This window comes from Fusarium venenatum (genome assembly GCF_020744135.1).
Source record: "Fusarium venenatum strain MPI-CAGE-CH-0201 chromosome Unknown EDB82scaffold_4, whole genome shotgun sequence".
NCBI lineage: Eukaryota > Fungi > Ascomycota > Sordariomycetes > Hypocreales > Nectriaceae > Fusarium > Fusarium venenatum.
The window spans coordinates 6252817-6270293 of NW_027072132.1; the positions used below are offsets into that span (position 1 = coordinate 6252817).

Genomic DNA, 17477 nt, shown 5'->3' on the forward strand with positions numbered 1-17477 from the left:
TGTATGTCGACACCTAGGTAGGTAAACGTTATGAAAAACAAAGTGAACAAGATGCACGTCTTTTAGATAGAAAAGGTTAATCTCCTGGTGGCCACCAACTAATATTAAAATTGCAGCATAACACCTATATGAGAAACCCGATGCCATAGTTCCATGCCTTCACACTGCCTTCAACTAAGCATATTGGGAACCGCCGTTGCTGTCACCGAGCAATCGCCAAAAATGTAGCAAACAAGGCTATATTCTAAATCAAATATTCCATGGTATATCGTTATTGTTAATGTACCAGTAACATATTTCTCATTTATTTGTGTCATTACGCCATGACTTGTATCTTCAATACTGTACCCAAAAAGTACAATGGTATATATATAATGTGTTTTCTCAAAACAAGGGGAGATGGTGCCTCCCTCCAGTCTAACCCAACGCCGTTGATTATGCCAGTTCGAGGTACTGGCTCCTATGCCTTCCGCCCGCCGGCTGATGTTTCGGTTGTTACGAGACAGAGACATGCAGATGCATGCTACTCATTGCCCTACTTCCGACACAGCACTGATTGTGGCAGGGTAATCCTGTCACAAGCATCGAGTGATGCCACGTCTGAGCACAAATGATGTCGTCTCGTGAGTGATGATGCTTTCATCTCATGATGTGTCAATGATATGTGATGTCTCTACGCCAATTCCATTCTAGACCATGAATGATTCTCCACAGCCGCATTCCTCCTCTGAGACACCCATTAGTATTTTTTGGCGAGACCTTTGAATAAAGTAACAACTTACTGATATTGGGGTTCTTGAACACGAAGCGCTGGTTGAGCTTGTCCTCGACATAGTCCATTTCGCTTCCAATAATGCTGAAAAGAGCCTTGCTATCAATCAAGACCTTGACGCCATCTTGCTCAACCGTCTCGTCGAAAGCGCCAGGCTTGTCGACGTATTCGAGGTGATACGCTAAACCACTGCATCCTCGGTTCCTTACGCCGACCTTGATGAGCTTCGGCTCGGGCTGATCGAGCAGCTCTCTTAATTGCTCCACCGCAGAGGGCGTCAATTTCATAGCGGCCTTGCGTGGGCGTAGCTTGGATCGTGGTCGGGCGGCCTTCGGCTTCTGGGCTTCCTTCTCGTTTAGCTTCGGCGCTGATGCCGAGGTGGCGGGAACGTCATTCTGCGTCGTCGTTGTTGTCGTCGCAGCTTCTTGTTGCTTCGGGGGCTGAGGGTGCTGAGGCTGTTGTGGGGGAGGACGAGTCTCGTGGACTTTGGGGAGAGGATCAGGTTGTGTTATTGATGTTTCGGGAACGTCGTCGTTTCTGGGAGGCGTAGAGGTGTGGGCGGGAAGAGTATAGGAGTGGTAGCTAACGGCGAGAGGTCTCGATGTGGAGAATTGCCTCAGAGGAGAGGAGGTCAGAGGAGAGCATGCTCGTCGTAGGACGAGTCTTGCTACCGATCTTGAAGTGAACATGGTTGGCGCATATGAGGTTGTAGTGTTGAGAAGAAGTAAATTGGTGACTACACAGGCTAAGGTCAGTAAGTATGATTTCTAACCCAGTGCCCCGGTTCTTCGGTGCTAAAGGCGATTGCTCCCGGAAACCGCTGATACGTCAGGGTGGCGCCCGGTCTTGTCCGAGCCAATCAGAACGCAAGAATTTGTCAGGTACACGTGATGGACATGTAATTAATTATAAGACCATTCAAGCATGACAAGAAATCATGGCAGAAAACGGCATTAAGAACATGTCATTCTCACAATTATATATATGGACGACATTTCTTGTACCTCTGTAGTTGTACTTATTTATTTTGTTTCCTCTGGCTTTTCCTAACAACTGTCAGGAATGCCTTGACACACTGTGTTGACATGAAATCCTACTTCCAACAGAGTTTGTTTACAAGGCGGGTTCACAAACTCACTTACAATGCCTTGACTGTTACGTATAATTCATAAAGATCTTGCTTATGATATATGCATGCTTTTCGTTTATATAAAACAAGTTTTGACAACCATACAAAACTGAAGGCTGGAAAAGAGTATCATGATGTCTGAGCTGTCGCAAGAGAACTCTGGCCAAGTCTTGCCTCAATTGGTCAGTATCGTTTCTGGTATCATGACAACAAAGAAAAAGAAAGCTTTGTGAACATAAGCGCGGGTTCTATCAGGCAAATCAAGTTATCTTTGTCCTTTCAATCTCGTCAATCGGTTTACCATAGATTCATAAGCAGAATGAAGATTAGAGTAGGGAAAGTCCAAGATGCAAGCAAAGAATTTTGATCATGACTACCATTAAATGTCTCGGAATACATATGTCATGATGGCAGGAACATGCATCTCCCCAGCTGTTCATGCAGGATCTTGGAGACAGAGCCATAAACAATCAGATCACAATCGCGAAAGATAATGCAACATGCAGTATTTACAATCAGGACAATGGATACGGTGCTCCATTCCTATATCTATGATCCACTGCAATCCCAACATTACAGTTAAAATAACCAGCTGCTTTATCTTGGTGCCTGGCCTGGACAAATAGCAGCTGACGGAAGCCAAGGCTGAGTTAAACATGCATGTTTCAGACGGTTGGTAACAATGACGGATGATCCGTAACCAGTTGATAATAGGAGAGCAAGACATTGTGTATGTAGTATCTTGGTATCCGCAGTTGGGAAGAAACGTTACATGTGGGTGAAATTTAAACTGGGCATGGTCATAGCTTTGAAGATGGAGATGGAGATAAAGAAAGCTGAGCTATTCAACTGGACTACCTGCAAGTTACCTACCTAGAATAGCGTTAGACTGAGAGACTTATCGTGAATACTCAAATAGTAATATCGGATGTTACGAGAACAAGAAGGCATGCCGGGAATTACGGGTCTTAGGAGGGGAGAAGAAAAGAGAGGAGAGGAGGCCCAAAAGTAACCCGGGTTGGTAACATGACAAGAACGAGGAACATATGGACATGATATAATTCTCGTACTGAAAGGTGCATCTTCGTATTGCTATCTTTAATTCTATCTATAGAAGGTGCTGTGATCTGTCAGACAATAAGGCTTGATCATTGGCGAAATGCAAAAAATCATCCGTTCAACTCGTTCCCTTCTGTAGGGTCCCGAGTTTTGGGACCAGGTAACCAATCACGGAGCTTGATATTCGGGCCTTTCCCCTGGAAGAAGCTCTAAAAAATGATCTGGGGTTCGGGGCCCAAGCAGTTGACTTGTAGCGTCAGTTACATTGCATGAAACCAATATCAAAAGAGGCTGATGACTGATTACCTTGAGCTTAGACAGGATTATACAATGCGATGAATGACCTTGACAGAAAATCATTCATTCTATGCAACAGAAACAAAGTGCCTCAGTGCCTCATTCCTTTCCATGACACCTCGCTATTGTAGCATCCATACAACGTCTCGGGTTCTTTTCTTCTTGGGTCCATCCGGAGCTAAATTTACTTGAACGTTACCATTAGGGTATACCCATCGGCGGACGTTACCGTTAGAAGGGCCGCCACTAAAGTTTGATGCTGTGAACAGCCTCTCATCAACGATGATTGTTACCCCAGGATGAGGAGGCTTGATTTGGTTTTTGAATCTGGGGATAATGAAAACGTTTGAGATTGGATATCTTCTATTCGGTCTGATTCTGAATAACAAAGTTTCTCGTTTAAGCGGTATTTGTCCTTGGCAAATACGTTGAATTTTGTTTCCAGTTATACTCGGCCGAGAACAGTTGTTTCATTACACTGTTACTCTGCATAGAGTACAGTAACAATGGATCACATCTACTTCATAACCTCAATCACAAGAGATACTCGCATTTACTACGTAGTACCTAGAGTTGGCAGCAATCTTGACTAAACGCCACCGTCTTGAACTGTAATAAGCAGATCGGCATGCCATTGTTGCATTCACCATCCCTGTAACTAACCCGCACCACCCTCTACTCTTAGCGTTACTCTTCCCCCATCTCTCTCTCCAGTCGCAGTCCCACCACCCAACTTTTTGATCTCACGAGCTTTAGACCCCTGGACAATTCGTTCCATCAGTCCAACTGCTTCGACTTCTCGTGATAAACTTCAACAGAAAAGAAACAGGGGTTGGTTTATTTTTGGGGAACACGGATAGCCATTTGTCGCGTGCCTTGGCGGATTGAATCTCTCCATCTTTTTTCCCCTACTTTAATTCCGCGACGTCCGTTCATCTCGACAATCTCTCTTTCTTTCTACTCTATCTGTTTATAGTCATTCCTCGTTTCGTCTTCAATTGGGTTTCACCACTCTCGCATATATAGGGGACATTGACCCTTGGTCACTTCAACTTCACATCATACACAATGTCTACACACGAAAAGGAACACAACGTCGCTCAGGCGTCTTCAGAAACCGCAGACTCAGATTCACCTGCTCCCGGCTTTCGTCCCAAAGGATGGATGTACAAGACTATTCGCCTCGGCCGTCTAGAGCTCTGGTACGCCTCACCTAAAGTCCAACTCTTCATGGTCTCCATCGTCTGCTTCCTATGTCCCGGCATGTTCAACGCCCTGACGGGTCTTGGTGGCGGCGGCCAGGTCTCTAACGAGGCCCAAGATCACGCCAACACAGCTCTTTACAGCACATTTGCTGTCGTTGGTTTCTTTGCCGGAACTTTTGCCAATAGGCTGGGACTGAGACTGACTCTATCCATTGGAGGTCTGGGTTATTGTGTTTACGCTGCTTCGTTCTTGTGTTACTCGCATACTCAGAACATGCCCTTTGTCGTCTTTGCTGGTGCCCTGCTTGGCGTTTGTGCTGGACTCTTGTGGGCTGCTCAGGGCTCTATCATGATGTCTTATCCTCCTGAGCAGAGCAAGGGACGATACATCTCCTGGTTCTGGGTTATCTTTAACATGGGTGCCGTTATTGGTTCTCTTGTAAGTTTCATTAAAACCTATCCATTCTTCAACTTTTACTAATAAACGCTACAGATCCCCCTTGCCCAGAATATCAACAAGAAGGCAGGCCCCGTGTCTGATGGCACTTATGCCGCTTTCATTGCCCTCATGGCCATCGGTGCTATCCTCGCTCTCATGATCTGCGACGCCGACAAGATCGTCCGGGAGGACAACACAAAGGTCATCGTCATGAAGAACCCCTCGTGGAGCACAGAGATCAAGGGCCTCTGGGAGACTCTCTACAGCGCACCCTGGGTCGTCCTCCTCTTCCCCATGTTCTTCTCCTCCAACATCTTTTACACTTACCAGAACGTCAACATGAATCTCGCCCAGTTCAACGTCCGCACCCGCGCGCTCAACAACCTGCTCTACTGGCTAGCCCAGATCTTCGGTGCTCTCATTATTGGCTACGCCCTCGACATCTCGAGCGTTCGTCGCAGCGTCCGCGCAAAGATCTCGCTCGTCGTCCTGTTTGTTCTGACTTTTGCCATCTGGGGTGGCGGCTACGCTTGGCAAAAGGATCAGCGACCTCGCGAGATCGCTATGAACCCCGCCAATGAAGATGACAAGATCGACTGGGACGACGGTGCCAAGCGATTCGTCGCTCCCATGTTCCTCTACTTTTTCTACGGCTTCTTTGATGCCGCCTGGCAAACTTGCATCTACTGGTACATGGGCGCTCTCTCCAACTCTGGCCGCAAGACCGCCAACTTTGCTGGTAAGTTCCCCTTCCTTTTTTCGCTCCAAGTCAGATCCCTAACTCGGGACTTTAGGTTTCTACAAGGGTATCCAATCTGCAGGCGCTGCCATCTTCTGGCGTATGGATGGTCTCGGCAAGCCATTCGACACCATCTTTGCCGCAACATGGGCCTGCCTCGGCGCCTCGCTCGTCATCGCTGCACCAGTGATTTTCATGAAGATCCAAGATTCCATCTCCGTGGAGGAGGACCTTGAGTTCAGCGACGAGAAGATTGAGGACGTTGTCGTTGCGCCGACAACCAAGAAGACCATAGACATTGAATCTTGAACCAAAAGCTAAAACACTATATACAAGAATAATTAATTAATATTGTGATTATACATGGCGTTCTGAGGTGTGCGCATTGGATCAGTGGAAATAGAGGGGCTATGTTTGACTTGTGATGATTTATGGCATTACATGACACCGACGGTTCTGTCAATTAGGTTTGATGGTTATGGATATCACACGTGGTCTTTGGCGTCTGGTTCTTGAAGCTTATTCCGTAATGCCAATCATGATGATGATGGAAGCTGTAGATGTATGGTATACAGGACAATCGTCTTATATTGTTGCATTTAAAGACTACACATAAGTTTGGATATGTTTACACGATCACATCAAGATACACAGCTTTTAGCGAAGTCACATTATGCAAAGGAAACTAAGTTAAAGGAAAATGAATCCTTATTATTCTTTTGTTCTTCCTATTCTGTTGCAGAATACACCCTTTTTGTCTTTCTTTTCCGTCCATCTCCGGTCCTGTCCTGTATCACCAGACTCCTTTCCCAGAAGTACAATGATGGATTTAGAAAAATGAAGAAAAACCATAGGCGGCAGGCCATCCCTGATCATACAGTGAGAATCAAATACACTCGTTTTTGCGTAGGCGGACTCAACAGTTCCAGCCCTCCGTCATTGAGAATACATTAAAAAAAGAACCCGAAAATCAGCAGGCACCCCGCGAATTTTCCCATCGTTATTGGACGTTTCCGAATGCACCTGTGCCGTGAAAACTGGAAGTGAAAGAAGGTTGAGAAATAGAAGATAAAGTTGCAAGTTGTTGCATCGTGAAATTGTAACCTGAAAGTTGTTGTAGGAATAACAGAGGCGTTTGGCATGAACGCAATTTCGATGGATGCTTCGAGCCACAAAGGACTGAGTGCTCGCGCTTGGTGATAAGATCTCTCTTATCAGTTCCCGCCAATAGGGACGGAATACCGTAAAACATAAATGTGAAACCCAAAATGTAGATAACGCCGGTGTGCTGATGGATGTAGAGATCATAAGAAACATGACGATGTTTCCCATCTGCTGAAAGTTCAGACAAAATGGGGGGTATCAAAGATGAAGTAGTTACTGATGGGAGGTAGTATGTGCATGTGGTGATGGTGACGGTAAATAGTGATGGCCCGGTTTGGGTCGGAAGTGGTAGGCATAAAGTCTTATGTATGAGTAGGAGTAGGTGTAGAGGTGCCCCGATCGCGGGAAATCCAGCTGAACAGATCGGCACGAGTACCTGCAACGCCGACGATGGAGGCAGCTGATGACTCGACAGCAGGTCGGCTGGCAGTCTCGCGGGGTTCCAGAAGCAGACTCTTGCGGTAGTACTTGACTTGGACGTTACCGTTACCCTCCTCGTTGTTGTGGAGGTGGCTGATCTGCGAGGACATCCAATCCTGCATGTCGGGAACCTCAGTAAGCCGGTAGGGGATCTGGAATCGCTGGAGCTCTCCGATGATCTTGGCTGTGCGGGCGTGCTTGTCAAAGTTCACAACAGTGATGCCACCAGCGCCATCTTCCTCGGATTCGGGACCGAGGCACATCTGCTTGGTAGCAGGGTTGCCAATGTCGACAAATGTCAAGTCGGTCAGATACATGCCGAGGAAGGGCAAGCAGGGTGGAACGTGGTCATGAAGTCTGGTTCGCAGGACCTTGTTGTTCTGGGAAGGCTCGACCAGATCCTGGAGGGTTTGAAGCATATCCTTTCGCTTGGAAGAGATGGTGTCCCATGTCTTTCTAAGGCGGCTGATAGTGCTGCTGTTAAGACTGCAGATGATGGCCATGAGACCGTCGTAGTTGTGCAGTTCAAGGCACTGGTGTGCGATCTTGATCCACTGCTTGATGACCTGTGCACGCTTCTTGACCTCTTGCTGCTGAAGAATGGTCTCAGCGACAAGGTTGGACAGGTCGGTAGACAGGGATGACATGGCCTTGACGTTGGGGGCGTCGACTCCACCCTTCTTCATCCACTGTGAAGCTAAAAGCTCCTCGGGGAGGATAGAAGAGAAGATGTTCATTTGCTTGATAGTCAACTGACGGGCCAGCTCCAGAGGGTCAAAGTCAAGGATACTGGGCTGAGCGTTGCCCATCTTGAAAGAAGCAAGAAGGCTGAGTTGTCCCTTGGTGATCGCAGGAATAGGCAAAGGGGTCTCAGCGGGGACGTACGAAGTAGCAGATGTGTTGGTCTTGCCGATTGAGGAAACAAGACGAGGCACCAGAGAGCATTCGCCGGACACACGCTGAGCGAGCTCGAAAAGACGTCGACCAGCAGAAGGCAGAGAAGAGGCCAGCTTGAACTCGGCAAACGGCATGATCAAATCGAGAGCGTGGCGGTCGGTCTCATCCCTCCAGTGGGATTCAAGCCAGCCCTTGAAAGCATTGTATACTCTAAGGCGGACGGGCCCGGCCACATGGGGAGAGTCGTCGACATAGTCGTATCGCTCAATAAGAGCCTCGGCGAATCGGACTGGTGTGCAGAAAAGGCGGAAGGTAAGGTAGAAGGTAGAGACGAACATGGCATCAGGGGTAGATTCGTGAGTGGTGAGGCGTTCGACAAGAGCTGGCAGGGAACCGCCAGTGACTTGACCCTCCTTGTTGAACATGAGCTCATGAGCAAAGGTCTTCTCCATGAGTCTTGACTCAACGTCAACTTCCTCCGCGTGCGATGAACTGCCACCATTGCTCAAGTTGGATAATGAAGGTTGCTTTTGGGGAGCAAGACTGTGGTCAGGCGTAGTAGCCCGTGTTGACGACTGCGAGACGATGCTGACTTCAGAGTCGCGGCTAAGGTAAGTGGCGCTGCTGCCAGCACTGGAGGCAACCATACTGTCGAATCGGGAAGACAAGTTGAAGTCGCTGTCATGGTTATCGACAGGACTGTAATCCTCGTTTGCTAGGATAGTGGTTGAAAGCTTGGGGAGAGGAGGAAGAGAGGGTCGGAGTGAGGAAATAGATGATGCAACGCTAGAGATGTTGTCATCGACAACTGAAGAACGTCGAGAAGAGCCAGGTGATTGATGAACGTGCTGTTCGTCGGTAGGTGTTGTTACCTGGGGGACCTCGGGGAGGGGCTTGTCAATTGCGACAACAGTGAGGCGTCGGGAGGAGTTTGAGGTTCGGTTTGATCCAGCGACGCTGGCTGTATCGGATGCGCTTTGCTCTGCATTGGGCTCCGAGACAGACGGTGTCCTCGCTCGCTCATCGATATCGATGTCCAAGATACTAAGGTCAATTCCGAGGCTGCTAGACTCGAGCTCGAATTCGAAATCGCCGATGCGCTCAATTGCTGACTTTGCCTTGGCAACGCAGTCACCAGCGGCTCTAACGCAGCCCGTAGCGGATGCAAGAAGCATCGTGTTGTCATGGGGCATGATCAAATCGGCATCCTCGGAGGAAGCGCTGACCAGGGTATCGCGGCCTGAAAAGACAAGATCTTGGATTCGTGCAAACATGGTGGATCGAGCTTGGGCGAGAGCCTCTGAGCTTGAGTTGATGTGGTCATAAACCCCGTCGACTACTGCAAGTAATTCTCCACCGGATAATGCAGACTGGCGGATAGCTGAAGCTAGTTCGGGGCGGGATTGAGATTGAAGATGCAGGCGCCCGATGAAGGAGCCCAAATGGGAGAGGAAGGTATCGTGGCTGCGGTTAAGACGTTCAGTGACAAGATGATGAGCTCGTGATACTGATGAAGGTCCAGCGAGCGAAACTCTGTGGGAAATTGTGGCTGATAAGCGGTGCGCTTGTGCAAGACTTCCTTGAGATAATCTATGCGAGCTTGGGCCTGTACGAGAGCTGAGTGACGATAGTCGTTTCGAGAAGATTGATGTTGATATCTGTGTGGCATCGCTCGACTCAGAAGCAGCGACACTAGCGGCAGTCTGAGAATCACTATCGATGGGGCTTCGTTGGCCTTGTTCATCAAAGGACGATTGATCCGCGGGTGGTGTTGGAGGAACGCATGATTCTTCTTGAACTGTATCCATTACAGTTACAGCTGCAGGTGCACGTGCCCTTCGATCCTCTTCAAGCACATCCAAAAAGCGAACACCTTTTGTCACGATTCTAAACGCCTTGAGAATCATCTCGTCGATTATGTCATTTACATCTTCAACGGGAGTAATTTCTAGACGTTGTGTTTCCTGTAGACGCTTGGCAGTCTTGACTAGTGATGAAAGCTCTGACAGAAGAGATTTGCGGCACTTGCGCAATGCATCGCTCCTTGTAATGCACAAGGAATCTCTGTTAAGACAGTTTGTTCGTTCCTGTAAACTTTGTTAGAGAAATTAATTATTGTGTTTCGGATGAACTTACCAACAAAAATCGAACACCCGCAATAATACCCTTCATAAACTCCTGGTTACCAAAGATCTCCTTATCGTTGACGGATGTGCTTCTAAGCAAATCCCAAAAGTTCAAAAGAGCCTTCAGCAGGCTGCACATATCATCAGGCTCGTAGGCCTCGCAGTAATTGGTTGGTAGCCATCCTCGGGCACCAGAGACGAGTAATGTACCATCAGCCCATCCATTGGTATGGATAGAGTGCACTAACACGACATCGCCCTCGTTAAGAGGCAATGTCACGCTCGAGTCGGTCATAACATAGCTGGGGTTGAAAGGATAAAAGGCTCGCAGGAAATTGTGGAAGACTGGAGGTGGAGTGTACTGAGGTGAAGGAGTGGGTGAGAGGTCTTCCTGCGAGCCGTTTGGAGTAGCGGGTGGTGTCATTTGTGATTGTGAGTAAAGGCTGGTGTCGTTCTCTGAGGTCGATGAAGCATCTCCAGATAAATCGGTTCGAGATTTGGTTATAGTGAGAGGGGCCACCTTGAGACTGGCTCGCATGGATTGATTGCTGAGCATTGCGTGCGATTGCCTTTGACAATCGATGTTGTCGTTTAGATCATTGGACACTTCGGCCGGGTTGGTCTACACAACCACTCGATCCGAGTATCGATCCGTCCCTTTCTGTTCCTTTTCCGTTTCCTTTCTAACCTTTTCTCAACAATCAATTGTGTCGAATATCCAAGAGAACAATTCGTGCGAGCCGAAAGTTGATGTACTCGGCTGAATGTCGATGTCAATGGTGTAAGTCGTGATGATGTTCGGATCAGGTCTGATGGGGTTGCACCACGGCAACAAGAGAATCGAGGGAGGGAAATTCGGTTGGCTGGGGAAAAGAGGAAGAATGTCAGTCGGTCAAGTCAATTAAGTCACATGGGAGGATATGAGTGAGTTGATTGTTTGTAACAAGAACAGAAATGGAATGAAGGGAGACAAGATGGAGAGTGCCAAGGAATGCTCACGATGGCAGGGGGGGACCTGCTCCGCAGCGAGGCGTCGGGTAGATAGACGTTGGAAAATGGAGGGGCTTATGGCGGAGAAGGACCCAAGAGGTTGAGGCCGGGCAGGTAGTTCCAGTGCGGAGAGGGTAGGGATAGGGAAGGGAACCACTGGAAGTCCAGCCATCCAATCCAGGTGGACTGCCTAGGACAGTTGCATGCCCTTCCTCATCTGATCGTATACTGTCACATATCATATAACAATACTGTCTTTCCTCTGGCCTCGTCTCGTATTGTGTCGTGTAAGATCAGGTCAGATCAGATCAAGCCAACGCGATACGACACAGACGCAAACCCGCTCCTCTTGCTCGCCTGAAGCATACATACATGCATACACACGGCACGATCCGCCTGTATGCAGGCTGTATGTAGCCTGTGATGCATGCGTGCTTACCCGTCGTCCAAAACATGTCTGTGCATGTGCCTCGCTGCGGACAACACTCGGTACCTGCGTACCAACGGTGGAAAAAGAAAAGCGACGAAAACAAGATGATAACAGTGTGGTGTAAGGGAAAAATTGCTGTTGCGTGCTAGGGTTTTTCCTCGTATAAGCTTACCTTGTCCTAACACTGAGTGATGTGTGGATTTGTTCAGTCCAATTGGCCAATCGCAATCAATTTTCGATGTCGTCGAGATATCGTCGTTTGGTATTGAGTGCGGTTGTTCGTCGAGTTGACCAAGAGTTTGATGGAATGAAGTGTTTGAGGTGGACCGGCAGGGGTTTTATTGTCGCTGTCGTCGAGGTAGTGCGTGAGTAAGAGACAGAGAGCTCGATACCAAAACAGGCGATGACGAATTATATATGGCTTGTGCTGGAGAGTTTTGTCGGAAGCAATGATAGAAGCAATACGTAAAATCAAAAGACCGTAAACCGAACCCAAGCACACACTAGCAACAAACAATGAGAAGAGACAAAGTTGAAATAGGTATAAGTCGAATCGAATCGAGTCAAAAGTCGAGGAGGAAGAGATGGGAACAAAACGTTGGGGTCTGGGGAACGCGGCGGTATTATCACATTCACTTTATTAGACCTGGTAGTCTTAGTACCTACTCTTACTCTTATTCTTCCTAGTCTTTTGGCGAGACTCTCTTCTCTCAGTTCCTAGGCCTGTTGGCCACACCATACCCACGTCTTTCGTCAGTCAAGTGGAGACCTCTTTTCTGTTCTCTGGCTCTATGTCTAGGATTCTTTTTTCGGCTCAGGGGCCCCCCGGTCTGTCCCAAGTTCCAGGGGGTGGAGGAGATAGCGTACGGGTCGAAGTGGGCTTTTTGGTGTTGAAGGTGCCAGGGCAATGTCGACGGGAAGATAATCCCACGCCCCCAAGCCCAATCCTAGGTCAGGTCCCCAGTGAAACTGATCAGGGGCAAAGACCTCTCAAGGTACACCTGTACAGAGCAACAGTCACAATCACTCAAGAGAAGAAGAGAAGTGGAGTAAAAGACGCCGTAAGTGACGAGTGGCGTTTTACTATACATTTGTACATACCTACAGTAAGAGCAACTACGCAGGTACGGGAGGCATTGTGCCCGGTCTCAGTGGGGGCTTCGCTCTTTAACCTGGCATAACTTTTATCTACACGACTTTATGATTATGCTGCACCTATACACACATATCACCGTAGTAGACAGTGGGGTTTTTCCCACTTCGGTACAGCTGCCAGGGTCTTGGGGGGCCTCTCGCTCGATTAAGCCAGAGAGCTATCTGCCCACATCCCCTGTTGTCTGGGCAGCTAAAAAATGCTTCTGAGCCGATGTCAAAGGCCCGGTGGTCCGGCAGGTGAGTTAGACTCGACCAGGCCACGACGAAGCTTTTAAGAGCAAGTACTCTAGGGTGAAAGAGACTGACCCCTTGAGCTTGGTTTAGGGAGAGAGAGTCAATGGACCCGTTTTCACAGTGAGTTCCTGTTACAGTACATACATATCGGAGCCAAGCCTGCGTGTGTGTGCCGTAAATCATCGAGGCCATCCATCACCACCAAGGGAGAGAGGTGTCTCTGAGATCAAGGGCTTCGTGTCAAGTACCAACATCAGCACTTTGTCAAGATAGGCCAGATTGTGGTACAAAATAAGAATAAGAATTAAGAAAGAAAGAAACGTGAAGTTTCTAAGAAAAGTAAAAATACGATAACCTTGAAATATACTTTCAGTTATCATCGAACAACGTTAGATATCAACGGCATTGGTTCCGCTCCACAAGTTCCCTCTCCTACCTCATGCATCGTCTGTGCATATCGTGTCGCGTCGTGTCGAGCTCGTAAAACAACTGGCCTCGGAAGAGAGAAGAGGGGTTGTTATCGTACCGGACTCTACATGGGAATTTGCAACACGGAGGTACTATCTTAGACGGAGAATTGATCACGAGTCAGAATACGTAACCTCTCTGGCGGGTTGGCATAATGGGAGCCCTCATCACACGAACTATTGCCGGTTTCATTTTCTAGTTTAGCGTGACAGATTTTCGGATTGGATGCCACCGTTGCTGTTGTTGCGGTAAAGTAGTTATACTGCAGCTATAGTATAAACAATATTTTTAGCAATACGATAATGGCAAAATGCATGGTTATTACGTTGACTCCGAAGCAAAGCCGTAAACGGTCCAGCCACGATCCCAACATCAGGGAGTCTATCACTCATGCTAAGCGTATATGTGTGTAAAATATCAGCAGTGTCGGGTAGGTCGCGACAGCAGCGGAAAGGGCGACAACGCAAGAAACAGCTGACGAACTATTATTCAACCATTCGGTGCGATTGGCTCCCTCGATCCTGTTTTGTGCCTCCTCTTCTAATGTTAGTCGAGCCCTAGTTCACTTGTTCCTGAGCTGGGCTACAGGCGATATGCAAGATGGGCGAGCCAATGCATTCTCCTGCGTCTCGCTTCAGCATCACAATGGAGCTACAGTTCGACCACCCTACCTGGCCAGTCAGCCAGGCCTGGAGCGAGGAATCTGCCGACTTAGCAATTGCCGCAATGACTCAATAGAAACAAACCTCTGTGGAGATATCCCAGTCCCCTTTTTGGATCTTCAACGACGGGCAGCGATTTGTTCTGGGTCCACGAGACCGTCTCAGCCGCAAGCTACTGCTGACACCGACTCCCCACGAAACCGCCGAACGAGCTGATAGTACAGCTTGGGCCACAATGCCTGGTAAGCCTGGATATAGTTGAGCGCGCACAGAGCAGAGGCTGCCTCATCAAAAGCGGGTATAGTCTCTGATGACATGCTATACCATGGTAGATCTACTATTATGTTCTCACTGCCAATTCTTGAATTCGTCAATCCGTGTCTGATAATTCTCCGTTGAAATCCAACGTCGGAACGAGATAAACCAATAATCACGGCATGTTGAATGTTTCCCCCTGTGAACCTAGCAAGTACTTTGTTTGCACCAAAATCGGATCACCGCACACCTCGTGACTACGTCGGCGCCGTCGAGCGTCTAGATTCACAAAAAACACCCCAATTGCTTCAACTTAAGAGCCGGCTCCAAATTAGTCTGTCACTCGGCGCACAATTCGAACAAGACGGCGTTTCCTTGGTTCGGTTATGGCGTAGACAATGCTTGCTGGCAGACGTTGCGCCCCTTTCTCCTGTTCTTCTAGTCAGAAAGCGATTGGTCCCCGAGAACTCGATGTCATTCGTGACATTAAGTACAGCCAAGTTTGCTTGCTCATCTCACGACACAGCCTCTCCCGGAGGACGATCTGTCTCCTGTCATGCTTTCGTCATCCACTAGCTGCTGATCATTGCGTCGAAAAAAGAAACAAGACAGATTAGGAAAATGAAAAGAAAAAATTCAGGGTTCTCGCTAGGATGCCAGAATGACACTATCACTCCATAGGTAGGTAGGTAGCTCCTTGGACACGCGATGATGATGGTGTAATCAGTGTGCATACATGGAGTAATTACTAGTATGAAGCGATCAACATCTTGACAATGCAAACTCTTGTTTGAGGCGGCGCTATTGCAGCGATAGTAGATAATCTGGCGTTTCGAACATGGTTCTAAATGCTCTGGAATCCCCGCGGAGAACGATAAACCACACGATGTGGCGTCTGGTGATGGGTGTTCTTGTTGCGCAAAACTGTCAACGTCAATTAATCGGCACAAAATATCGTATGCGTATTTTCTGAAAATGCAGGGTCCATGGGGAAAGAACGGGGGAGAGGCTTCTAGATTTTCCAAGTATCTTTGCCAAATTTAGGTAGCCTAGGTAGGTCGGCCAAGTGAACGCAAATGGAAAGAGCCCGGAGTGCACCTTCTGTCAAATGTCACCAAACCTGCGCCTGCTACTAAGTCACTACTAGTCACATGAATCATTATGGCAGGAAGCAGACACCACATCCTGCCGCTTGCCTTGCAGGTCTTGAGTTAAGCCTCACTTTCGCTTTCCCCCCTCGCTTTGACTTTTTGCTCCTGCAAGCTGATGGCTTTGACTATTTTATTGAGTGATTGGCTTGACTCACTCCGAAGCATCACCATGACACGACCCGTGCTGCAGCGGTTCATCCAATATTCTCCGCAAAACGTTTCTTTTTCTCGCCGTCAATGGGTCATTGACACCTGAGCATGGATCGACAAAGGACCCTGATCCTCACTTGTCTCGTCGAATGGGTCGACACGGAGTCCTCCCAGATCATCTCCAAGGTTATTACGCTGCAGACCCATAAAACCCAGTACTGTATCGTCATTGCTTCTTTATTTCACTTTCGCTTGTCGCAATTCCATGTTTTCAATTTGCAGCTCCAACACTATTGACAGTCGGACCTTTACCTTGCTCTTTGCACTAAAGATTGGCTAGTGACATCAACCCCTTTCGAATATTCTAACAGGGACCGGTTGATGTCCAAGCCAACTGCCATTGCCAGAACTGCCAGGCCAGGGGTTGACCTGATCCCTGGCTCCTGGGTACCGACCATGCTTCCGCGAAGCCTCCCCGGTACCAACGACGGCTTTACCCCTGTCTATACCCGACCCTGTTATACCGCCTAGTTGTCTTCTTGCACCAAGATCAATCGTGAACTAGACTAGTGATCTCATTGTCAATCACGGATTAGAACGGAACTTCCGCCAGTCCAATCACACTGTCGGTTTGCGGCTGTGCGTCCTTATTTCAACAATTAAATCCAGCCTTACCTTTAGGCCTCTCAGCCTCACATACACTTCCATTGATATTTCCGGCCTAACATCTTGCCATTACTGTGCTTGTTTGCGAGGCACAGCGTCTGTATCCACAAAAGACCTGTATCATCTTGGCACTCAAGCACAAGGCGTCGATGTCGTACCTTGACTATCAACAGTACATAGCGTACCTTAACGAATGGATCGCCCGTCTATCTATTGCTAACGCCCCGCAACCATAGCCCTTGTGGCCTGCCGATTCGCGTAGCAATGCCTTCGGTTGATATACGCTATCCAACAACCGATCAAATGTCGAAACTATAACAAACAACAGGAACAGAACACACCCTCTACACAAATTCGATGTTCGATGCATAGAGCGATCTACGGATGGAGTGCCTCCGGTATGTCGAGATTGTGAATCCTTCTTCACGGCCTACTTGGTCTTTGATACTATCCTGAGCAAGCAATTCCGCATCCAGCCCCACTCAACAAAACGAACATTATTGTGCCATGCTTCATCTCGCAGGTTGCCGACGTTCTCTCGCCTGGCAAGTCAGAACCCGCCAGACCTCTGATTTAACCAGCTACCGTTGGCCTGTTGATTACACCGAGTCTCGGTTTCAAAATCTGGTGGTTTAGTCTAGGCGAAATAACAGGCGAAAACCGAAACCCATCTTCACCTACATCTCTCAACTGACTCCCGAGGTTTCTCCATGCTTGTCTGGACACTAACAGGGGGAGTGAAGAAGCCCCAGCTCTTGCAACTGGACGTAAATCGACGTCCGCAGATCTCCTTGCAGAAGGTCGAGATCACGTTATCACCATCAACTGCTTGTAACCGAGGCCAAGACCATACGTACCACTAACACGCATCTGTCTGCCTGGGTAGTTTGTTGGTTGATTGTACAACGAATGCAGCGGCAGGCTTCTTTGGGAGCAGTTTGCTTTACTTCGAGCAAGCCACAAGGATTCCGCCTTGAAGCTGTCTCCACCCAACTCAGCTTTTCTCTTCAGGCTCTTCTTCTACCTTTACCCAGCCAACAGTCATCTCGTTACTGTGACTCTTTTACGA

General features: G+C 48.2%; 3 protein-coding genes across 3 annotated transcripts; 1 reads left to right on the forward strand and 2 right to left on the reverse strand.

Annotated features, from left to right (window-relative positions):
- Positions 1 to 689: 689 nt before the first annotated feature.
- EDB82DRAFT_530568 (uncharacterized protein) lies at positions 690 to 1461 on the reverse strand (the record flags this gene model as incomplete). Its single annotated transcript, XM_025725281.1, has 2 exons — positions 690 to 727; positions 783 to 1461. 2 exons carry the CDS (start codon positions 1459 to 1461, stop codon positions 690 to 692), a joined length of 717 nt encoding a protein of 238 aa, XP_025593895.1.
- A 2864-nt stretch (positions 1462 to 4325) lies between these two features.
- Positions 4326 to 5949, forward strand: EDB82DRAFT_481178 (major facilitator superfamily domain-containing protein; the record flags this gene model as incomplete). The annotated part of the gene is made up of 3 exons (XM_025725282.1): positions 4326 to 4901; positions 4956 to 5640; positions 5696 to 5949. The coding sequence occupies 3 exons, from the start codon at positions 4326 to 4328 to the stop codon at positions 5947 to 5949; spliced, it is 1515 nt and encodes a 504-aa protein (XP_025593896.1).
- A 901-nt stretch (positions 5950 to 6850) lies between these two features.
- Positions 6851 to 10975, reverse strand: EDB82DRAFT_349705 (ras guanine nucleotide exchange factor domain-containing protein). The gene is made up of 2 exons (XM_025725283.2): positions 10258 to 10975; positions 6851 to 10208 (listed from the first exon to the last, which is right to left on the reverse strand). Exons 1-2 carry the CDS (start codon positions 10801 to 10803, stop codon positions 7107 to 7109), a joined length of 3648 nt encoding a protein of 1215 aa, XP_025593897.1. The 5' UTR covers positions 10804 to 10975; the 3' UTR covers positions 6851 to 7106.
- Positions 10976 to 17477: the final 6502 nt, after the last annotated feature.